At 38.8% G+C, this 22152-nt stretch overlaps 1 protein-coding gene across 3 annotated transcripts in view; it reads left to right on the forward strand.

The window, feature by feature from the left end:
- MYOF (myoferlin) overlaps nucleotides 1–22152 on the forward strand; it is a 101817-nt gene that overhangs the window by 47076 nt on the left and 32589 nt on the right. For all 3 annotated transcript variants that reach the window (XM_039336029.1, XM_039336030.1, XM_039336031.1), the window contains 14 exons: nucleotides 648–764; nucleotides 2848–3025; nucleotides 3617–3741; nucleotides 4220–4326; nucleotides 6376–6568; nucleotides 7027–7182; nucleotides 8997–9128; nucleotides 11691–11854; nucleotides 15219–15333; nucleotides 16783–16888; nucleotides 18988–19127; nucleotides 19262–19435; nucleotides 20432–20540; nucleotides 21651–21728. In XM_039336029.1, coding sequence (XP_039191963.1) covers nucleotides 648–764; nucleotides 2848–3025; nucleotides 3617–3741; nucleotides 4220–4326; nucleotides 6376–6568; nucleotides 7027–7182; nucleotides 8997–9128; nucleotides 11691–11854; nucleotides 15219–15333; nucleotides 16783–16888; nucleotides 18988–19127; nucleotides 19262–19435; nucleotides 20432–20540; nucleotides 21651–21728 — 1894 coding nt within the window. The remainder of the gene's footprint in view (nucleotides 1–647; nucleotides 765–2847; nucleotides 3026–3616; nucleotides 3742–4219; nucleotides 4327–6375; nucleotides 6569–7026; nucleotides 7183–8996; nucleotides 9129–11690; nucleotides 11855–15218; nucleotides 15334–16782; nucleotides 16889–18987; nucleotides 19128–19261; nucleotides 19436–20431; nucleotides 20541–21650; nucleotides 21729–22152) is intronic.

Consider the following 22152-nt stretch of genomic DNA (forward strand, 5'->3'; position numbering starts at 1 on the left):
TTGCAAATACTCTTCAAGGGCAGCCCCATATAGAGCTCTATGTGGGGCTGCCCTTCAAGAGCAATATGCTTCTGGATGCAGAATAACAGAATAACTATCTCCTGAGCTGCTGTTTGTGGAAAATAGTGGGAGGCCTCTTGTGTGCTTCCCTTTGGTTCTTATAAATAGGGCCAGGGAAACTTGCCAAAGCAACAAGATTGTGTGTGCATATATGTGAGTCTCTCTCTAGCATAGGAGGGTATATTCTGCATCCCTATGCACACTTGAAGCATTTGCCCTTTTATATTTATATTGACTTGTTCACCGCGACCCATGCCCGTGTGATGTCCTGTCTGGATAGTTACAATCCTTGGCTATTAACAAAACCAGAATAAGAGAGTCATTTTTAAATAAATAAACCAAAATTCAAGACTCTTTTAAACCTTTTCAGGCTCAAAAACACCTCCCATCTTATGATACATGCTGAAACCAGTTTTCTGGGGTTCAATAGCAAAGCTGGAACTGCACATTATCAATGTATTTATAAATAAAAGAACTCTTGTTATTCCAATCCCTGGGATTCAATGTCAGTTGAAGAATATGGTGCTGTATTTGTAATGTAGAATATTAGGCTAACTATATATCAAAGTAAACTGCTTGGGTTGCAGGCAGAAGGTGTCTCTTACAGAGGCAGAATCCTGGTCGAACTTTCTACAGTCCTTGATAGCAAACCACTTGCTAATAAAATTGAAAGTATACCCAGTGACGATGTATTAATTGTAGAGGTAAGTGGTATTTTGTTTCTCAGTAAACAGCTATCATAGCAAGAAGCATCATCTAGCTGATCTTTCTTCTTTGGAACAGACTGATGCTTAGACACCATCAGAAAATCCTTTTATAAGCTAGTTTGGACAGTCTTTAAAAAACCCCGTATATGCTGCCCATCTTCCCGATAGGATGACTCTATGTGGCTTCAGAACATATAGTGATAAATAGAAAAGCAATTCAAAATTTAAAACTACACATATTTTTAAACTATCACAAAACCAGAGCCACTGAGACAGATGGCATGGAGATGAGATCTTAATCTATCAATCTTCTCCAACAATGAGTGCCCTCCTCATGGCTCAAACAACAAAATCAAACTTTGCTAAGAAAACAACCTAGTTGTTGTTTCTTGTTTTTGCAAAGAAAACAAGGCAGGCATATCCATGATGTTAGCAGGGCTACAAACCATCCCATCAGATGAATAAGGTTAACAACTAAATTATAGTGTTACAAAGGTGAATGAATTGAAGAATTAGTAATATATGTATACCTGGAAAAAACATCAGATGTACCTCCTAATAGCTGCTAAAATTGCCAGTGAGTTATAATTTAACTTGTTATTATTTTGACCACTGGGATATAGTGGTCAGAATAGATAGATAGATAGATAGATAGATAGATAGATAGATAGATAGATAGATAGATAGATAGATAGATAGATAGATAGATAGATAGATAATATAGAACACAGTGAAGTGCTAAGAATATATTTACAATTTATTGCAGTCAGACGCCTAATGAAGTATTCTGCCCTAGGTCTTCTCTCTCTCTCTCTCTCTCTCTCTCTCTCTCTCTCTCTCTCTCTCTCTGTGTGTGTGTGTGTGTGTGTGTGTGTGTGTGTGTATACATGCATGCCACCACCCCTAAGCAAATATTATGCTATGGTGGGTGAAGATTCTCAGTCCTTTACAGGTGATCCTCAAGTTACAACCATAATTGAGCCCAACATTTCTGTTGCTAAGCAAGACATTTATTAAGTGATTTTTGCGCCATTTTATGACCTTTCTTGCCAAAGCTGTTAAGTGAATTCCTGCAGTTGTTAGGTTAGTAATATGGTTGTTAAGTGAATCTGGTTCCCCATTGACTTTGTTTGTGAGAAGGTTGCAAAAGGTGATCACATGACCCTGGGACATTGCAACTGTCATAAATATGAGTCAGTTGGCAAGTGTTTGAATTTTGGTCATGTCAGTAAACTTACTGTTGTAAGTCAAGAACTACCTGTACTGATCATATAAATGTTCACTATCTTCCAAACGTGATGAAAATTTTGAAGGAACTGGTGAAATCAGGGAAAGAACAGACTATAGCAGTTTAAATGAACATGGCTTCACTTGTACATCAGAGGTAGCCTCAGATTGGCTACTGGCAACAAGCTCCTATGGTTAGTAAGAAACCTAGTTTCTTCTTACCAAGACCCCAAAAATAAATCTGATACCTCCCTCCCCCCCCAAAAAAAATTTTTGGGCTCCCTAAGAAAACTGCCTGAAGTCAATTTTTGTTGTATGATTTAATTAGATATATTGTACATCACTGTCCTCCCTGTTAGAGCGGTGCCATGGCCTAGTGGTGAAGTTGCTCCTCTCCAATTTGGAAAGTTGAGAATTCAGTCCTAAGTAACAGAGCAAATGTTTCTGTTAGGGTGCAAAGACAAAGTATCTGCTGCAAACTCCACATAGGCATCATGAAAGGCATCTGGCCAGTAAATGCTTAGCTCCATTCAGTCACCCTGAATTTACTCTGAATAGGGACTAGAGCAGGGGCGTCAAACTCGCAATGTCACAAGGTATCACAACTTTTTTTCCTTTGCCGGCAATGGGTGGGCACGGTTTCGGCATGACGCATCCAGCTTGCGGGCCGGCAGTTTGACATCCCTGGACTAGAGGGTCATAAAAAGGGAGGTTTTTAAATCTCACTATTCTCCATGTTGATGGAATGTATCTTATGAAGTTTTTTTTCTCTTTTAATAATTAATCCATTAAAACCTTAGGATAAGATTCGGTCAGTAATACAAGTAAACCAACATGTTTGTTGATCCTCCAGAAATACCAGCGCAGAAGAAAATACAGTCTCTGTGCTGTGTTTCATTCTGCCAGCATGTTGCAAGATATTGGAGAGCCCATCCAGTTTGAAGTTAGCATTGGCAATTATGGCAATAAATTTGACAACACCTGTAAACCATTGGCATCAACCACACAGTATAGCCGTGTCGTATTTGATGGTGAGTACTGCAATGGCAGATCCTAGCATGGTAACCTGTCTAAAGATGAAATATTTTTACATTTTGTTATGTAAATCAGGGCTGTGGTCAAAAAAGCCATGGTGGCAAGTTGCACTTAAAAAACAGGCAACGTTTTGATGGCACAATTTGTGGCTACCAACTTGACTTTTTGACTACACCCTAAATTGTATGAAATATATCTCTCTCTCCCTCCCTCTCATTTCCATTTGATACTTCATTATTTGTTTCCTATTTTTAAGCTACAATATTAATTACAGCACTGAGATGACCTTAGCTGATTTTGAAAAAAGCTTGCAAGTCAATTTTACAATGAGAAAACACCAGGAAGTCTAAATGCTCTAGCTAGGCTAGTGTTTCTTAACTCCCACAACTTTAAGATGTGTGGATTTCAACTTTTAGCTCAGGGGCCAGTTATTCTCTCTCAGCCCAACCTACGTTGTGGGGTTGTTGTGGGGAAAAACTGGAGAAGGAAATGCTGTGTATGTATATTACTTTGAGCTCTTGAGGAAAGGTGGAATATAAATCTCATGAAAAATAAATGATTATTAATCTAGCAATGTTTCATCTTAGGAAATTACTACTATTATTTACCATGGGCGAACACAAAGCCAGTAGTAACATTGACTTCTTACTGGGAGGATATAAGTCACAGGCTGGATCCTTTAAACTTGATTCTTACCATGGTAGAAAAGTTGGTAAGTCGTTTGAACTATTTTAATAAGGTATTATTAACTATTTAATGCATGTATTATGAATTTCCAGCATTAGATTTACAGTATATCCAGTTTCTAAGAATAGGCTGGTAATGCAGCATCTTTATGTTTTGGGCTATTACCTCTAAAATAACTACGCCATCATCAGTTACATTAAAGTTAAATGAAAATTATTACAATTTCACAACATTTCTAAACTATACATGAGAATGCCAAAATTCTACCTGAGATTTGGTGATACTTCAGAATTTTCATCCAGTATAAATCATAGAAATCTTGTACGATTTCAGGCAAGGGGAAAATCACTGAGGGCCTTAAAGGTTGCTGATTTCAGTCCTACATAGAGATGTGCACAATCTTTGAAATAAACTTGAATAACTGGGATAGGGCTTTCCAAAATCATTTTGGTGAATTATAAAAATGAAGCTGGCATTAGCTATTCAATTCTTTTTATTCCTAGCGAGCGAACCTAACAGCTTTAAAAGCAGGAATACAAGCAAAATTGGCAGAAAATCAATTGGCAGAGATATGGCTGAAGCTGATTGATGAACTTATAGTAGACCTAAGGTAAGTTATCCTGTATCTTTCTTTTCTGTGACTGCCTCAAAATTCAGATTGCTAAGTATTCCTATAGTAGACAGCCAGTTTGGTCTAGTGATTAAAGCGCTGGCCTAGAAACCAGAAGATTGTGAATTCTAGTCCCTCTTTAGGCATGAAAGCCAACTGGGTGACTCTGGACCAATCACCAGGAGACTGTGAGTTCTAATCCCTCCTTATGCATGAAAGCTGGCTGGGTGATTGTGGGCCAAACTTTCTGTCTCAGCCTATATAAAAAAGGACATCCCTTCAAAAATTACATTATGGGTTGTCAAGAGAGGGCCATTCGTATGTTGAGATACAATCCAGTACCTACCACTCTTAAGCAATGTGCTGAATATTCAGAAGCATAACTAGATCAATGTTTCCTACCCAGACACATGTGCTATCCATATCTTCCTTTTTAAGCCAGCAAGATATTTGAAACAAAAAGTCCAAAGAGTACTGACGTTAGCACACTTCAATGCCAACAACTGTTATTGAAGATATAGTAGAGAAAATAAATCTTGGCAAACAAAAATGGAGGCTTCACCCTCTCTCACACCAAACTTTTAGATATGAGCAGGGTCAAACCGAGTTCATATCTTTGCCTCATTCTATGAGGCCCAAATTGATCCTCCCTGCTTCAGACGAAGGCCCCTACAATCCCATCTAAATAAAAGAATAGAAGTCTCCTCACCAGCTCACAGCACAAAACAAGGGCAATCCTTACAAGGAAATTACAAACTAGAGAAACTCCAACCTTCCATCATCCATCAGCTGATGACCTCAACATTATATAGGCCTTGGTGCTCTTCGAACCTGTTTTTTTGAAAACAAAACTTGGTTTTCAACTCAGTTTACAAGTTTTCAATTGGTTAAAAACAACGAAGTACCAAGAACTCCACAGTTCAACCTGGACAACAAATACCTTCTATTGCAACTTCAACATTCAACTCTTTCTCTTTTGCAATGGACTTCCTCAACTCTACTGTCTGCTGAAAGGCCCATTTTGCCTATCAATAGAACTAACCCAGATATGCAGATAAGGAACTGCCTAGATTCCCAAACTGGCCAGCAAATCCCTAGGATTTCCCACCTTATAGTCCTAACTTCTATAAATATCTTTGCTTTTCCATTATTTAGGGTCTCTCTTTCTCGTAAAGCAGGCACAAAAGATTTTAATAAACATGGTTGTCTTCAGTTTTGTGTTCCTTTTTCAGATTGAATGTATAAAGGCAAATACAACTCTCTCCATCCCCTCCCATAAAATCACAGCCCTGATTGTGCTCTTGTGGGAAAGATTTTATCGGATTCACAACTCACATGCCTGTTATACTATACACCTACTTTATAACTTTCTATCTGGCAGAATACTCAGATAATTCTCACACTTTATGTACAGTTACTCTTTTAATATCAGTATGATTTCATTTCCTTCTGTGTGCTTAATTATGTTGTACTATTTCTAAAACTAGACAAGCCTAGATCACCTCATCTTACTTATAATTAAAACTTACTTATAATTAAAACTTGCCTTATTTTATTTAGAATAGCAACTATTTATTTTAATTATTTCATTATCCTGGTCAGCGACTATAGCAAAGATTCAAACTAATAAAGCGAATCCCTGTTGGTTCCAAGTGGCTGTAAATATAACTGTATCCTCTACCTTTTTGCTATAGAAAAAAGAAGTCAGTGTTTAATATAATGTTAATATATTTAATAAAATATTTAAATAGTTGAGTTTTTACTTTTTTAATATATATTTTCACATCTATCTTTGTGCATTTTCATTTGAAGAACCTTTCCCAACAAAAGGAATGTTACTTTCTGAAATGCACCAGTCATAAATCCTGCTGTTTTTGAGAACAGTTTTTCCCTTGTACATTTGTTGCATTCAGAGTTTTCCATCATGGTTTCTTAAGATCCCTGGGGCATTACTACATTGCATTAGTTTGTGGGGATATTCATAACCTTCTAAGTATTTGCTGAATGACATTTAATTGCAAAAAAAAGTTTACTGGCATTTCCTTTCAGTAAGGAGTTGCCTCGCTTAGAAGGCAAGCAGAATGTCACCATCCTTGACACACAGATCCTCAAATTGCGGCTCAAGTCCCTCCATCAGATTCAGGAAGCAGCAATTAGACTCAGGAATGAAGCCATGGATGTGAAGGCCACTCTCTCAGACATCGAAGATTGGCTGGACAGATTAATACAACTAACTGAAGAGGTGAATGGACTGTATGCTTTCGGGGGGGCGGGAGTTGCACATACACACATACACATTTACTTGGGCACCCATGGACAAAGAACAACATGTGCATCATGATGCCATGACATAAATGACATGGCTTATATCAACTGCCATGATGCTGGTAACATTATTGTATCGTTGGATGTTGATGTCATGAGCCATATGACATCACTTTGACATAATTGGTGCTTATACAGACGGTGCTACCAATGCACACATATATTGTAAAAGTGAGTGGCATTTATAAGTGTATATGATAGTTTTGCAGGCTCTGCTCCATTTCATCTGACCTTGAAAACAAGTTGGCCCAGGAAGCATTTTAGAATGGGTCTGTTCATTGGTGAGGTATTTCCAAGGAAGCCTACAAATAATGTTGGATATTAGCAAGACTAATAAAACTATTTCATTGTTCTCTCCTTAATTGAAAACAAAAGCCACAAAACAGTATGCCTGACGTGTTTATATGGATGATCCGAGGAGAAAAGAGACTGGCCTATGCACGTGTTCCTGCTCATGAGATTTTACATTCAACAGCATGTCCCGAAGCATCTGGCAAATACTGTGGGAAAACTCAGACCATCTTTTTAAAGGTAATGTTAACTCCATGCATATCTGTGGCTGGTGAGTTGGTCATTTCTAAACCAGGTTTGGTGCAATATTTAGTGAATGCAACTTTTAAATCAATAGATAAGATCCAGGATTCTTTTGTTTGTGAAAGTATCTGTTTTCTCTAATCTGTCTAAACTATAATTTTTGGTGACATTTCCTGGTATCTCCTAGTAAATTAAAGTAAAAACAGCATTTTTTCTCAATCTGGTAGAAATCCTGAAAGTTACAGAGCCAACTGAAATAGACATTTCAGTTGGTACAACACACCCATCTATAGAGAAGTCTGCTTTAGATGACTGCATTTTTTTTGTTTTCATCCCATATTTACATATAACTCAAGGAGGCAACACCTTCCTCCTCCTATTTTCTCTACAACCACAACCCTGTGAGGTGGGTTGGTCTGAGAGAGAGTGACTGGCCTAAAGTCACCCAGCTGACTTTCATGGCTAAAGGGAGACTTGAACTCATGGTCTTCTGTTTTTTAGCTTGGTGCCTTATTCACTAGACCAAAGTGGCTCTAACTGATACCAGCCTATTGCAGAATAGTTATTTCTGTAATTAATGATACCATCATGGACATAGGTTGGCAATGTCCTCCAGGTAGCTGTGGTATTTTAGCATGGTGTGGGCTCCAATGCTGACCTCCTCTATTGCCAACTCCCATTACTAAAAACTAAGATCAGGAAGGCTCTCCCCCCCCCCATTGCTGATGGTTCTGTTAGGCCAGCGGTTCCCAACCTTTTCTATACCCCACACCCCTAGAACACTTCTGATATATTCTCGTACCCCTTACAAAAGTTTGAAATAATGGCAATGACTTATGCATATACACTATAATTTTGAAACTTCTAAACCCAAGTTTTTGTACCCCCTGGAATATCATCTTGCACCCCCAGGGGGTACAAGCAGTGGTGGGATTCAGCTGGTTCGCACTAGTTCGGCAGAACCGGTAGCTAATTTTTTGTTGCCCGGGCCCAGAACGGATTTCCAGAAGCGGCATCCACACAGAGAACCGGTTGTTCACATATTTGAATCCCAGCACTGGGTATAAGCACCCCCGGTTGGGAACCCCTGTGTTAGGCCGTGAGCCAGTCTTGTGTTCAATCACTTCTCTCAAGATTATTTGATATCATTACTATTGTCCAGGGCTGATCCCTTGCATTCTAGAGGAAAATTAAAAAAAATAACTTAAACAAAAATATGAGAACTGGCCTCTGTAAGGACATGCCATTTGTGTTTTTTAAACTCTAAAGCAGAGGTAGAAAGTATGTGACCTCTCATTTCCATCTGCCTGGCCAGCCATACTGGCTGAGACTGATAAGGGTTGGAGTTCAGCGATATTTGGAAGACCACCTCTGCTATAAAATTCAGGAAGTAAGATTAATACATGCTTCCAATTTCAATTTAGAAGAAAACAGTGTCTCAATGGTTATGGTGTCTCAACATAACAATGCTGATCTTCAAGCTGCTTATAATAAGGAAATATCAGCAGTGATTACAATCTTCATTCTCGGAACTGGGTTGTGGCAAAGCATCGTAGGGTGACAATTGGGATTGGAAAAACAGGAAATAGATTAACCATCTGGCTCTCTTCGCTGCCTCTTAAGTCAAATCAAGGACAAGTTTATACTTTGAACCTCTCTGTTTTTTATTTTCTACTTTTTTGAAGTAGCCTCTAATAGAAAAAGCACAAGCTAACTATGGGGCACAAGTCATGGAAATCTGTACTGTATGTCTTTATTGTGATGGAGACACATTGAAAGTGACTGTTTCTTTTTCTCTTTCTTTGCTTTAGTACCCACAAGACAAAAACAACAATGTCAAAATACCAGCACAGCTGCGAGTCAATTTTTGGCTTGGCTTAAGTGCAGTCGAAAAAAAATTCAATAGCTTTGCCGAAGGAGCATTCAGTGTTTTTGCTGAAATGGTATGTGCCTAATCATTACTGTGTCACTCTGGGAAGTTGAGGTTTGGCCTTTACATTAATATTCTGAAATCAGGCTCCAAGGATTGTTTTTCTTATTCTCCTTTCTCACATCTCCCGAGGACTTAAAACGTTACAATGAAAGAAAAATTTACTTCTGTAATGTGTTGTATAGCTCTGTTCATTTTAGTGGGACATGCCTGGGAGATATTTACAATGGATTCTGCCATAGATGATTGATCAAATTGATAGTACAACTATTGTTCCAGGGCAAACCTTTACCTTTATTAATTAATAGGTCTATCACTGGTATTGCACATGGCCATCTGAAAACATGCAAAACGTGTTGTTCTGTATTCCTCTACCTATTCTTTTGTGTTACAGTGTTTCTCTGAAAATAAGACCTGATCTTATAGTTTTTGGGCATCAAAAGATGGGGTTATCTTAAGCTTAAGCACTAGGGCTTATTTTCAGGGAAACATGGTATCAAGGTGATCAGCCCAGCTGAGCGTCCCACCCCTGGCACGCGCACAAGAGGTGATGTCCAAGCCCTGAGGCAGAGGTGGGGGGAGGCAGGTGATCCAGATGTGCTGTGCAGCCACCTAGATCACGGGAGGCTTGCAGGAGGCTCATGTGGAGGCAGCAGCAGAGGCATGGGGGGAAGGCAGAGGCATGGGGGGAAGGCAGGCAATCTCGTTGTGCCACCCATTCCATCCCACCGTCTCCCAGCTTCCTCATGGCCATGCCAGGGCAGATTATCCTGATGGACCACCCACTCCGTCCCCCTGTCTCTTGGCTTGCCTGCCGCTGCGCCAGAGCAGGTGATCCCAACACATCACTTACTCTGTTCCACCGTCTTTTGGCTTGCTCGTGGCACGCCAGGGCAGGTGATCCCGACGCATCATCCACTCTCTCCCACTGTCTCTCGGCTTGCCCGCAGCCACACTAGGGCAGGCAATGTTTTGGGCAGCCACTGGCAAGCTGAGAGATGGTGGAATGGAGCAGGCAGCGTGTCAGGATCGCCTGCCTCCCCCCTAAGCCTTTGCCTCCAGGCAGCTGCATAGCACATATTGATCGCCTGTGTTCCCCCACGTCTCGGACTTACCTGTACTGTGTGGGCAACTGCTGCTGCTAGACACCGTCGGGCCCCGCGTGCTTGCTGCCTCCTGTGCTGACCACATCCACCCACCCCAGGCTTATTTTTTGGGTAGGGCTTATATTAGGTGCACCCTAAAAAATCAGGCTAGGGCTTATTTTCTGGGTGAGTCTTATTTTTGGGGAAACACGGTAGTTGTCTTGAGTGCCCATGAATATAAAGATAGGAAATAAAGTAATAAACAATTCAGCAGAAGCCATGTAATAGATAACTTTTGTACAGCTTCATAGCTTTGCATGATATCACCCTTCCCATTGTTTTGAATTAAAGGACTTATTTCAGCCTGCTACAGTCCAGAGATTGATTTTGAAGGTAGCAGGTGCTTCAGCTCAGATATAGCTGTTACGCATGGCAGGTAAATATTTTGTGATGGGAGGCTACACTTTTTTGTGTTGCACTAATATTATCAGAGAGGATGCGTCTGAAACCTCATCTTTTCTTTGAAAGAATAAGCAGAATTGGCCCTGTACATAAATTCAACTATTTCTTCCCAAAATTAACCAACAAGTTCCCATGAATTCAAGGGGAAAATAGAAGGGGCAGTTGTATAGGCCACAAAAACCTGGCTGGGGGGGCACTATCGAGATCTGCAGATCATATAGGTGGATTATATTTGGACCCACTGCTGTCATTAGAGAGAAAGATTGGTGAACGTGTTCAAATCTTCATTTAATCTATAGTCCTAAAGCCTCTCCCTAGCTAAAGGTCTACAAATTTTCCCATGCCTTTAGATTAATTTGAACATTGCTCAGGCTTTATTTTTTGAGGCCAGCATTCTGGGCCTCTTCCATGATCTGCATGAATTTTTAACTAATTCCAGAAGTTTTATTTTTAAAATAGTTTTAGGACTTCTCCTGACATTACTCATAGACCTGTGATGAACACAATGTAGAAAAAATGTGTGCTTTTATGTTTAAAAAAAAAAGTTTGCTGGGGAGGTTCCTTGAACATTGATGTATAAACCTGAACATTTCTGGGGCTGGGAAAGAGGTGTACTATTTGGTATGGAGATGTGTGTGTAGAAAAATACCAAGATCTGTTTTTGACATCTAGAATTTTAGGTTTCATTAGGGAGAAGGAGATAAGAAGATCAAAAAGAACTTGGAAACCCCTTGACTAGGAATTATTTATTAAATTTATGTGCTACCCATCTCATCTAGATGGAGATTATGGAGTAAATCAGAAAGTGGTCAAATAGGGTTTCCTGCTTGAGCAGGAGGTTGAAGACCTCCACAGTCCTTTCCAACTCTGTTATTCTGTCCTGATCTGTCCTGGGAAAGGCTTGAGTGATGATACAGACTCAGTATAAAGTTGTAAACGTGTACCTGACTTTTTGTTTTGATGACTTTGAAATTGTGACAGAGAATAGCTTCATTTTTCTAAAGTTGTATTTACTTTTTTGGCAACAGTATGAAAACCAGGCTCTTATGTTTGGAAAGTGGGGAACCAGAGGGCTTGTTGGACGCCACAAGTTTTCTGATGTCACAGGAAAAATCAAACTGAAACAAGAATATTTTTTGCCTCCCAAAGGATGGGAGTGGGAAAACGAGTGGTTCGTTGATCCTGAAAGAAGGTCAGATTTTGGCTTGGATTCTTCTCCTAAAATGGAGCAGGGAGGAAAGCTTATGTAATTTCCCTTGAAGAAATCTCATAAATTTAGCAGGAAGAAAGGAAGGCAGGAAAAGGCTAATTTCTGTTGCAAAGCAGTTCTATTAAGGTCGCCTGCATAAACCTGTTTCTGCCAAGGGAAGGTAACAACATAAAGGCTGCCTTAAGAGTTACGAATGTTGAGAAAAGAGCTGATGAGTGCCAGCTTGTTTTGAGACTTCTGGAGAAGCCAACCAGGTTATATTGTATCCCAGGGAGTTTCACTAACTATGCTATTTCAAGGGCCTCCCAAAGATTTTCAAAGGCAAATTTAAGTTTCGTAGGGCAGAAAAGGATCTTGTCTGAAACCAAGTAATCTACGGAATGTAACTTGGCCAACAGACCATTCTTTCTGAAATCTCAGCTATCAGCAGATGGAAGAAAGGATTACATTTTCTCAATAAGCAGTTTTAATAACATTTTGTTTACTTTTTTGTGTATTTACTTGCACTGATTATGAAATCTATGGTAAGGTAAAAGATAAGTGGAAGCTAGGTGCGTACCTCCAGTTTTGAGGCATACTTGTGAGTCTTGGGCAGATTCTTTATAACAATATTCCAACTGTAGTGGAACTACTTCTTTGTAATAGAAGATATAGAAGATATTTCATTCAGGAAACTTATTGGTAGCCTCACATTGCAATGAACAATGACACTCATTCAGGAAACTCATTGGTAGCCTCACATTGCAATGAACAAGGACACTCATTCAATTTTGCAGCTACTAAGATTGCTGGACGAGCAGGCACAAAAACAGCCAGGAAAGTGTTTGAAGCCTGGGAAATGGGGCCCCTCATCAGTCAACAGGAGTGCTGACTTACCACCAGCTTATCAAGTACTTAGGAGGCCAGGGCTTGGTAGCACAAGCAAACAGTAGCCAATGACTTAATAGTCAGCCATCAACACCCTAATCAACATCTAAAAAGCCAAGTACAACAGGCACCATATAAATACCACATTTGAGCTAAGCACGCACATTTCTAGAGAGAAATTCCCTGAAGATGGGTTCTAGCATGAATCTGAAAGCTCAGAAGACAAAACCGCTGATGATGGTAACTGACCCAGATTGGATCCTGCAACATTATCCTGGGACACGTATATTCACCTTCATTCCTGAAAATTAATGTGTCTGTTTCATTCTTGGACAAATCCACTTTTTTTCTCCTGCCTAAACAAATTGAGAAAATTTATATTAAGAAGCCTAAACACTGTGCCTTTGGGTAGAATATCCAGAACAGCTTGGCTGTTGCTTGAATGTTAACAACTGGTTCGTCCACCTCTTTTGCCATCATGTTCTGCCATCCACCAATCCCCTTTTGACCTCATCTCCTTCTCTTTTGCTGAACTCACCAACTTTTCCTACTTCTGCTTTCTCGAATTCTGCCCCCAAACAGCTCAGTTCATCTACTGTATCCACTCCCTTTCAACTGTCTTTCTTTGTAGTGCTTTTTAGATCTCACCCACACCACTACTTCCTCTAATTTTCTCTTCTGCTTTTAACCAATGCTACTTATACATTCATTAAACAAATGTATGTGATCAACCAGAGGGACCCTGGAGAGTGAACAAGGATAAAAACATAATTATCCAATTGATTTAAAAAAGAAAAAAAGAAAAATCAGAGCCATGAAAGGATTTAAAGGTGACAACTGGCATCTAAACTGCACATCTAAGCTGTTAGCAGCAGTGACATGGAGTTCCATATGTGCACATTATATTTTACTGCATTCTGGACTGAAATTTTGAATGGTCTTCATGGGTAGCCCCATATACAGCCTCTGGCAAATAATTAAGAACATGTGACCTAAAACTCAAAGCCAGTCAGTTTTCTCAGGATTGAGTCAAAATCAGTTCTTCCCCATCCAGACCTACATAGCCTCCAGGCCCTGGGAAAATGCCTTGACTGCATCACTCGGATGGTCTGGGACAGAGATATATAATTGACTATCATCTGTTGATTCTTGACTCCATGCTGATAGATAACCTCATCCAGCATTTTCATATAAAGGTGTGGATCCATCCAAAATCCACCTTCATCCACAAGCATGACTGATGTTGTTTTGGTGACATAATTTGGTCTGAAACCTAACTGCAACAGGTCTAGATAATCAGCTGTAGGCCTATTTCCTTATCAACAACCAGAAAAGGAAGATTAGCGGCTGGATGAAATTCTCCAGTGGATCCAGTGATGGACTCTTGAGAAGAAGTAAAGTGAGCAACCGTCCTCCTTTAGGGAGGACAGTCCTCCTTTTGTAAGTTCTATCCTCCCTCAAAAAGTGTCCTCCTTCATGTCCTCCTTTTTGATATTTGAAGATTAATCTGCAAGGCTTTTTTTTCCCTCATAGAACTCTCAGAATGGCGTTCCAGCACCTTTTTTTGATGGTTTTTTTTTTCAACTTTTGCATGAGCTGTGCTACTCCCCCTATTGGCTTTCGAAAGCCAATAGGAATTGCTGCTGAGCGCACCAAAACACCCGGCTGGCAAACTTTGCACACGCAAGTTGTCTCTATTATTGTTGCAATGAAAAAAATGTTTCTTTTATTTACGATATTTTTTTTTCAATTTATTTGTGCCCTCCTTTTCATTGTAAAAAAGTCGGTCACCTTAGAAGAAGGCAGAATAGCGCAGTCATCATGGCACATGGAATTGCTCCCTCCAACCAAATAACATTTGACACAACTTGGCCCAGCCACATATCACTTTTCAGGAGGATATGCTGTGACAGTATTCAATCACACAAAGACCCTGCCCACTTTCTTGGGAATAACCGGCTCAAACTCATCCCAAATAACCAGAACATTTTAATTTTACCCCAAGCTCTTCTATCAGCTCACTGCTTCTACTCTTCTAAGTTTATCTCAACTTTTCCTCTCCCCCTCATGGAGCACTTTCCTTCCCCTCCCCTCTCCTTCTCATTTAGTTTTCTGCCTCCTCCTACCTGGTTTTATTTCTTTTGTTCCCTAATGTTCCACTCTAAAGCAAAGAAACACATTATTTTCCTTCCAGTAGATGGAGCTGTATGTCACCAAATGTCTGCATCATATCATGCTTTACTAAGCTGCAGATTCATTTATTGTTGTTATTATAAAAAAAAAAGTTCAGAAAAACTAAAAATAGCTACCACAGCTTTGTATTAATTAAAGATAGATAATATACAGTAAATAGTTTTTAAAACCCTGGTAAAAGCCTTTTAAAAAGAACCATGCCCTCTAGTTTATACTCTAGGACAGTGTCTTTTGTTGAACATCTCCTGTTATCTAATGGTTTAAAGTCTTCTTTCTGGCTCCACAGCTTGCTGACAGAAGCAGATGCTGGCCATACTGAATTCACTGATGAAGTATATCAAAATGAGACCCGTTATCCTGGAGGAGAATGGAAAGCAGCTGAAGATCAATATACAGACGTGGTAAGAGCTGCTTCTGATGACTTAGCAAGTTTAAGTGCTGTAGACTTTTTTTCCAGATATAGATGACTTAATGCGTTTAGTGTGTGTATTTGTGTGTGTGAGAGAAAGACTGCAGCTAGATAATGAGGATCTGCATGGAACTAAGCAATTTCTTTCCAATCCCATGATAAGAGCCATGGTGGATCAGTGGTTAGAATGCAGTATTGCAGGCTAATTCTGCTGACTGCCAGCATTTCGGCAGTTCGATCCTGTCCGGCTCAAGGTTGACTCAGCCTTCCATTCTTCCGAAGTTGGTAAAACAAGGACCCAGATTGTTGGGGTCAATATGCTGACTCTGTAAACTGCTTAGAGAGGCCTGTAAAGCACTGTGAAGTGGTATATAAGTCTAAGTCACAGGTATCAAACTCAATTGCATCACATGACATATTGTGACATATTGCAACACTTTTTGCCTTTGCGTAGCTGGGGTGGGTGTGGCCTGCACATGATGCATCTGGCCCGCAGGCTGCCGGTTTGACACCCCTGATCTAAGTACTATTGTTATAAAACGTCATTAGGTCTAAGCTATAAATAAAGTTCCCCCTAATACTAAACCATAATGTGGTTTATTTATTTTGGCAGAGTATTATCTCTTCATTATGGCTTAGCATATTAAACACTGGTTTGCTCATCAAACCACTTTTAATATCCTGTCTATGCCCCTTCAGCCATGGAAGCGCTCCAGGTGAGATTGGGTCAGTCTTTGACTCTTGGCCCATACTTGTTTGCTAGATTATACGGAGAAGAATTGGTGGACAAAATGTAGGCTTGAGCTCTTGAAGGAGATACATTTTTATTATTATTTCTGTTTAAAACAAAATTTAAATTGCAATGTGCAAGCAAACTAAAATGCGTGTCACTAAGTTATAAAATGAACTGTGCATCCAGAATTGATGTGTGCACCCTTTAAAAAGTTGCATTTAATTCTATCGCCAGCTTACAACTATTGGATCCTAGTTTGCTGCTTCCAATTGTACAATAGGAGGAGTCAAATAGAAAAGAACAGGTGTTAGTCTTGCTAGTCTGGTGTATCAAACCCACTCAATAGTATTATAGTACTTGAAAGGTTTAAACAATTTGTGACATAAATTTGCAAAGTGGAGGCCCATTTGCCTCTGATATTAAAATTAGTGGTCTTTTAGGTGCTCTACTTTGTAATGAGTTATTATTATATGTAGTGGATTCCCATAAGATGGGGTCAAAAAAATCAAGATGTTGACCCACCTACCAGACTGAATTTTTTATGTGCATCATATGAAAAAAATGGGACAGAGTTTTGATATGCAGTTGCAGTACCATCTTGATTTTTTTAAAAAGAAAACCCCGAACATATGCATATATGTGATATACGCACATATATTATTCTACTAAATGTGAACATAATTCTCAGTACGCTTCTATGTTTCAAAGAATGGAGAAAAAGCCCCCTCACCAGGTGAAATAACATGTCCTCCTGGCTGGATGTGGGACGATGATGCTTGGATATATGACATCAACAGAGCAGTGGATGAAAAAGGTAAGTATTAGAACTTGCAGCCTGCTTTTTTTTTCAAATATGAATGTAACGAGTCTTATGAATGTTGGCTTATGAGAAAAAGATGAAAAAAATGAGAACATTGGCAAACTTGTTTGGAACCAAATATGAACTGATTTGCCTCAAAGGAGGATATCAGTTGTATGAATGTTAACTCTGACTTTAGAAATATTTTGTAAAGTGTTCTTTGTAAATAATATATGCTGGTTTTGATTTCTTATTCTTTCAAGCAAGCAGGATGTTGGAAGGAAATTATGTGGAGGGACTCAGGACTCTGTCCATCTGAAGGTTATCAGGATAATTCTCTGAAAACAAAATAGGATAAGACAAATTTGATATGGGCAGGGAAAATGACAAAGAAAGTTGTCTCAAAAGTGCTTTTTCAAAAAGCAACTGGACTTACTTGGAGGATTTTTTTAAGACGTTTCACTTTTCATCCAAGAAACTTCTTGAATGAGAAGCGAAATGTTTTCAAAGAAAAACAAAAAAGTCCAGTTGCCTCTTGAAAAAACATCTTTCGGACAACCATGAGCTGGATGACCATAGACACCTTCTCCATAGGCACAAAGAAAGATGGTTCAAAAATGGGCAGATCAGGCATGCAGTTATTGGGGGGGGGGAACCCTGATATATCCCTACTGGAGATTCAATTGGTCCATGGCTTAGAATGTTGACAACTGTTCAGTTCTAAGCCGTCCCTCCTCCTACTTTGGGTCACACGACTCAGAGTGGAACCTATTCAACCCATTCTGTGCTTCCCAGTGCACACATGCACACAAACACAACATAAGGGGCATGCATACAAAAATGTAATGCATTACGTTATTCCACAGAAAACACAGATTCATGCTGTGATCACTATGGTAACGTTGTTGGAAAGATTTCCAGAAGCCATGCTTTGTCTGCTTTCCATATGTAACATGTTGTGTGTGTTTTTGTTTACTTATGAAATGGATGTTATTTATATTAACTGTTGTTGTCCTTAGCTGCCACTCTATGTGGCAATTGATTTGTTTTTTATTGAACTTTGTTAAAGTTGGCTGCCCATCTTGCCACATAAATTTATGATTGTGCTGGTGTGTGTGTGTGTGTGTGTGTATGTGTAAATAAAATTAATGGGGAACAGAATAAGCAAGTGATAGATAGAAGGAAAAACAAATGTTGGTATATAATCAAAGTATTTAAAATATTAATGACAAAAATGTTTTCAGACATGGACTAACAGATTGCAGTTATTTTGTAGACCCAACTTCTCCATTTCAAACAGAAGCAAGGAATATTTGAAATGGAGGGGAGTTTCTAATGTAGTGACAGTGTGAGATGGATATTTATTTATTTATCCTGCCTTCATTATTTTTATAAATAATTTAAGATGGCAAACTTACCTAGTACTCCTTTGTCCCTTCCATTTTACCCACAACCACCACTCTATGAGGTGGATTGGGCTACTATATAAAGCCCTATGTGCATATGGCCAGGTTGTTTCCAGGACCACCTGTCTCCTGTCACCTCTAGTCACCTCACTAGAACTGGCAGAGATGGCCTGCTCAAGGTCCCATCTTTTAGTGCCAACTTGCAGGACCTAGGAATCATGCCTTCTCTGTCACTATGACTGGCCTGTGAAACATCTTCCCCCAGATATGTTTTAAGCATTAAAGATGTACCACAAGCCTTTGGGGTGGGAGACCAAGTTAGTCCGATTGGTAGGTTGCTTAATTATTGTTTTAGTGATAAGGTGTTGCTTTTTTAACCCCAAATATGTGATAGATGTTGGGTATTTTGTATATTGTTTTATTAATTATTCCTTTGGTTTTCATCTTTGTGTACTATGTAGAGTCACCTTAGGTGGCTATATAAATTGTGTAAATAAACAATTTATGAATACATTTGTCTGAGTTACCTAGGAAATGTACAAAGTACAAGGATAAGCAATTATAATACCAAAGAATTAGATTGATGAAGGCCATATCATAATAAAATATTTAAACTGCAGGCTGTGAATCATAGATTTCAATAGCTACTATATTGGCTATGGAAGAAGAGTCCAGTTCATCCATTGTTCTTTTTTTTTTTCATTTAAGGTTGGGAATATGGAATTACCATTCCTCCTGACAATAAACCAAGATCCTGGGGTGCAACAGAAAAAATGTATCACACCCATCGAAGGCGAAGATTGGTTCGAAAACGCAGAAAAGATCCAAACCAAACAATTACATCAAAAGTAAGACAAAGAAATTGCAACCAACTATGAGTGTCTGTTGAAAAGAATGGAGGGGGCAGCATGTAGAAAACAGAAAGTAATTCTATGTTTTGTCAAACAAGTATGTTGAACTGCTTGTTATGATTGTCTTTTAGGAAACCACATCATACGAAGATCAAGAAGGGTGGGAATTTGCATCATTGATTGGATGGAAATTTCACTGGAAGCAACGTAGCTCTGATATTTTCCGCCGCAGACGCTGGAGGAGAAAAATGGCTCCCTCAGACACATATGGGGCAGCTGCCATCTTTAAACTTGAAGGAGCTCTTGTATGTAGGAATAATTTGCCTTGTCTGTTATCCCTGAATGATCACCTCAAGGGTAACCTATAATTTAAAAAGTGCATTTAGGCAAATGGGTAAAAACTGGCAGTCTCAATTCTTTTTTCCCTTGTCACAATCCTAATGATCTTTCCTTCTGCAGATGCTCTTTAACATAGCAAGAAAGTATTCTAAGCAGGGCAATTGTTCAATGAGTTACACCTGATTTTATGACCATTTTTGCCAGAGTCATTAAGTGAGTCACTGTGAATTGCACAGTTTTTAAGGAACTCCAGCTTCCCCCACTGACTTTACATATAAGAAGTTGGCTGGGAAGGTCGCAAATGGCAATCATGTGAGCCCAGGATGCTACAGCTGTCATAAATACATGCTGGTTGATCATGTGGCTGGTTGCTGTGATGGTTATAAATTTGAGGACCGGTCATATGTCATCTTTTTAGTGCCATTATAACTTCAAACAGTTGCTGTACAAATAGTAAGTCAAGAATTACCTCTACTATATTATGGTTTTGGGATTTAATAGTCTACAGCAGATAGGAACAGTCAGCGAGAAATACAGAAATTCTTAAAATTCCTTTTTTTCCCAAAAGGGGGGGTGGAAATGCTGCAAAAAGACTGTGAGTATCATTGTTTTGAAACAGTAGTCTAAATACGCTTTTCTCTTTTGAGAAGTAAATTTTTCTTCCCCATTTCTTTGGAATAAGAAGTTATAATTAATTAGAGGAGAATTATATGCTGACTTAGTTTTAAAAAATTCTATTTCCAGGAAATGTGATCCATTAAATCAATTCTTCACTGACATCATTAATTTTAGGAATCCTTATAGCTAAGAATGGATGGCCATGTTTGCGTTCTCTCCTTTCCTTTCCTTTTTTCTTTTTCTTTTCATGTTGGTTTTTTATTTGATAAGCCTGATAACAAAGACCATTTTGAACCCATGGATTTAAGCTAGGTGTTTTATAAACTTTGAATAATTACTCTTAGGGAGCAGATTTTAGTACTGAAGATGGAGAACACACTTCTGAGAAGTCTACAAATTCAGCAGCAAATTTGTTTGGTGCAAACACTCCTATTGTTTCTTGCAACTTTGACAGTAAGTCAGTTTAAATTGTTTATTCAAAGTGATCTGATTCCTTGGTTTTTCTCACAGCTCCTCTTTTATTGTATAAGCTCAATCTGGCAAACCTATCCAATACTCTTTTTAGAATCATCTGAGCCCTTTTGTGCCAAGAAGACTCTCTGACCCACAGGCCTGATGTAAGGCCTCCCAAAATGCAAATATTGGCCCCACACTCCAGGTCAAAATTACTCTCAATGGGCAATGCGCAAAAAGGAATAGAGTGAAGTGAGAACAGGAATAGGTCCACATCATTAACCATGATCCTTTAATGTCATTCAGTGTATTGCTCCACCTTAACTTCTGGCAAGATTTAGTTAATAATCAATTTGACCATAGAATACAGCTGTGTTTCATATTATTATTTCAAAATAAACGCTGATAGAAATTATAAAGAAAGGTTAATTTCCATTTATTTGATCAGTCAAGGAAACTAGTCCAAAATGTAAGTATATTCTCATATGACCAGTCTTATGCTTATTAAAAATTGTACTACATTTCCATTCCATTTTTGATCCTACTCATAGAAATGGTTGTAGTGGACTATTTCTTTCAACACTCTGGAAACCTACAATCCAAAGAATTTGGAGCCAGACAATGTTTATATTAGAAATAACAAAGGCATTAGCTGTTCTTCAACGTTTTCCTGACATAGCATACTGTTGGACCAGACTGATCCATTTATTTGGGGCAATAACAAATGAAGAGAATGATTGAAGTGTTCAGCAATCTTCAGCCTAACCAAACAATAAAAATTACTGTACAATTAATGAAGACCAATACATGCAAAACAATGATTAGAAACTGGGAATTATTGAAAACTATAGCATACAAAATACAGATGGGGGAATGACTACAGAGACTCATACCAACATAGACAGGATAAGGAGGAGGAGCAAAAGTAAGTGTATATAAACTGTCAGTTTTAGTCCTGCCTTAGGCACGAAATCAACTGTGTAATCTTAGGCCAATCACACTCTCTCAGCCCCAGGAAGTAAACTGGAGGGCCTTGTCCTGTTCAAAGGCATGCACACAGAAAGAAAAAGATTGTTTCATTTATACTGACTTGTGTTTTTGTTGTTTTAGGAGTTTTTAGTTACCACCTTCGATGTTACATCTATCAGGCAAGAAATCTTACAGCTTTGGACAAAGACAGTTTTTCAGGTACAGAGAACGGAAGCCAGGGAATTAATTCAAAGAACCTGTATCTTTTTCTGATATTTTTTTTTTATAACAAACCAACTTGATGAGTAATGGAAATGATTTGAGCATTTCCTATTCAGAATGTTATGACTAATCAAAGATTTGCCTAATTATTTAATAGTGATATCTATTCATTAAAATATTTCTAACCCAATGTATATCTGAAGAACTCTGGTCAATCAGTTCAAACAATAAAATAAAGCACAGAATAAAAAGCAATTTAAAAGGAAAAAAGCAATGCATGGAAGGAACTTCATGGAAATGGAAGCACCATTTGTGTACCTCTTGTGTACTTCACTCAAGAAGAGCTGTCACGTCTCTAAAAATGAATATCGCTCCAATGTCCAATACTGTAATTAGGAATATTACACTGCATCTTATGCAA

This window comes from Crotalus tigris, unplaced genomic scaffold, assembly GCF_016545835.1.
Source record: "Crotalus tigris isolate CLP2741 ecotype Arizona unplaced genomic scaffold, ASM1654583v1 scf7180000017663.5292952, whole genome shotgun sequence".
Taxonomy (NCBI): Eukaryota; Metazoa; Chordata; class Lepidosauria; order Squamata; family Viperidae; genus Crotalus; species Crotalus tigris.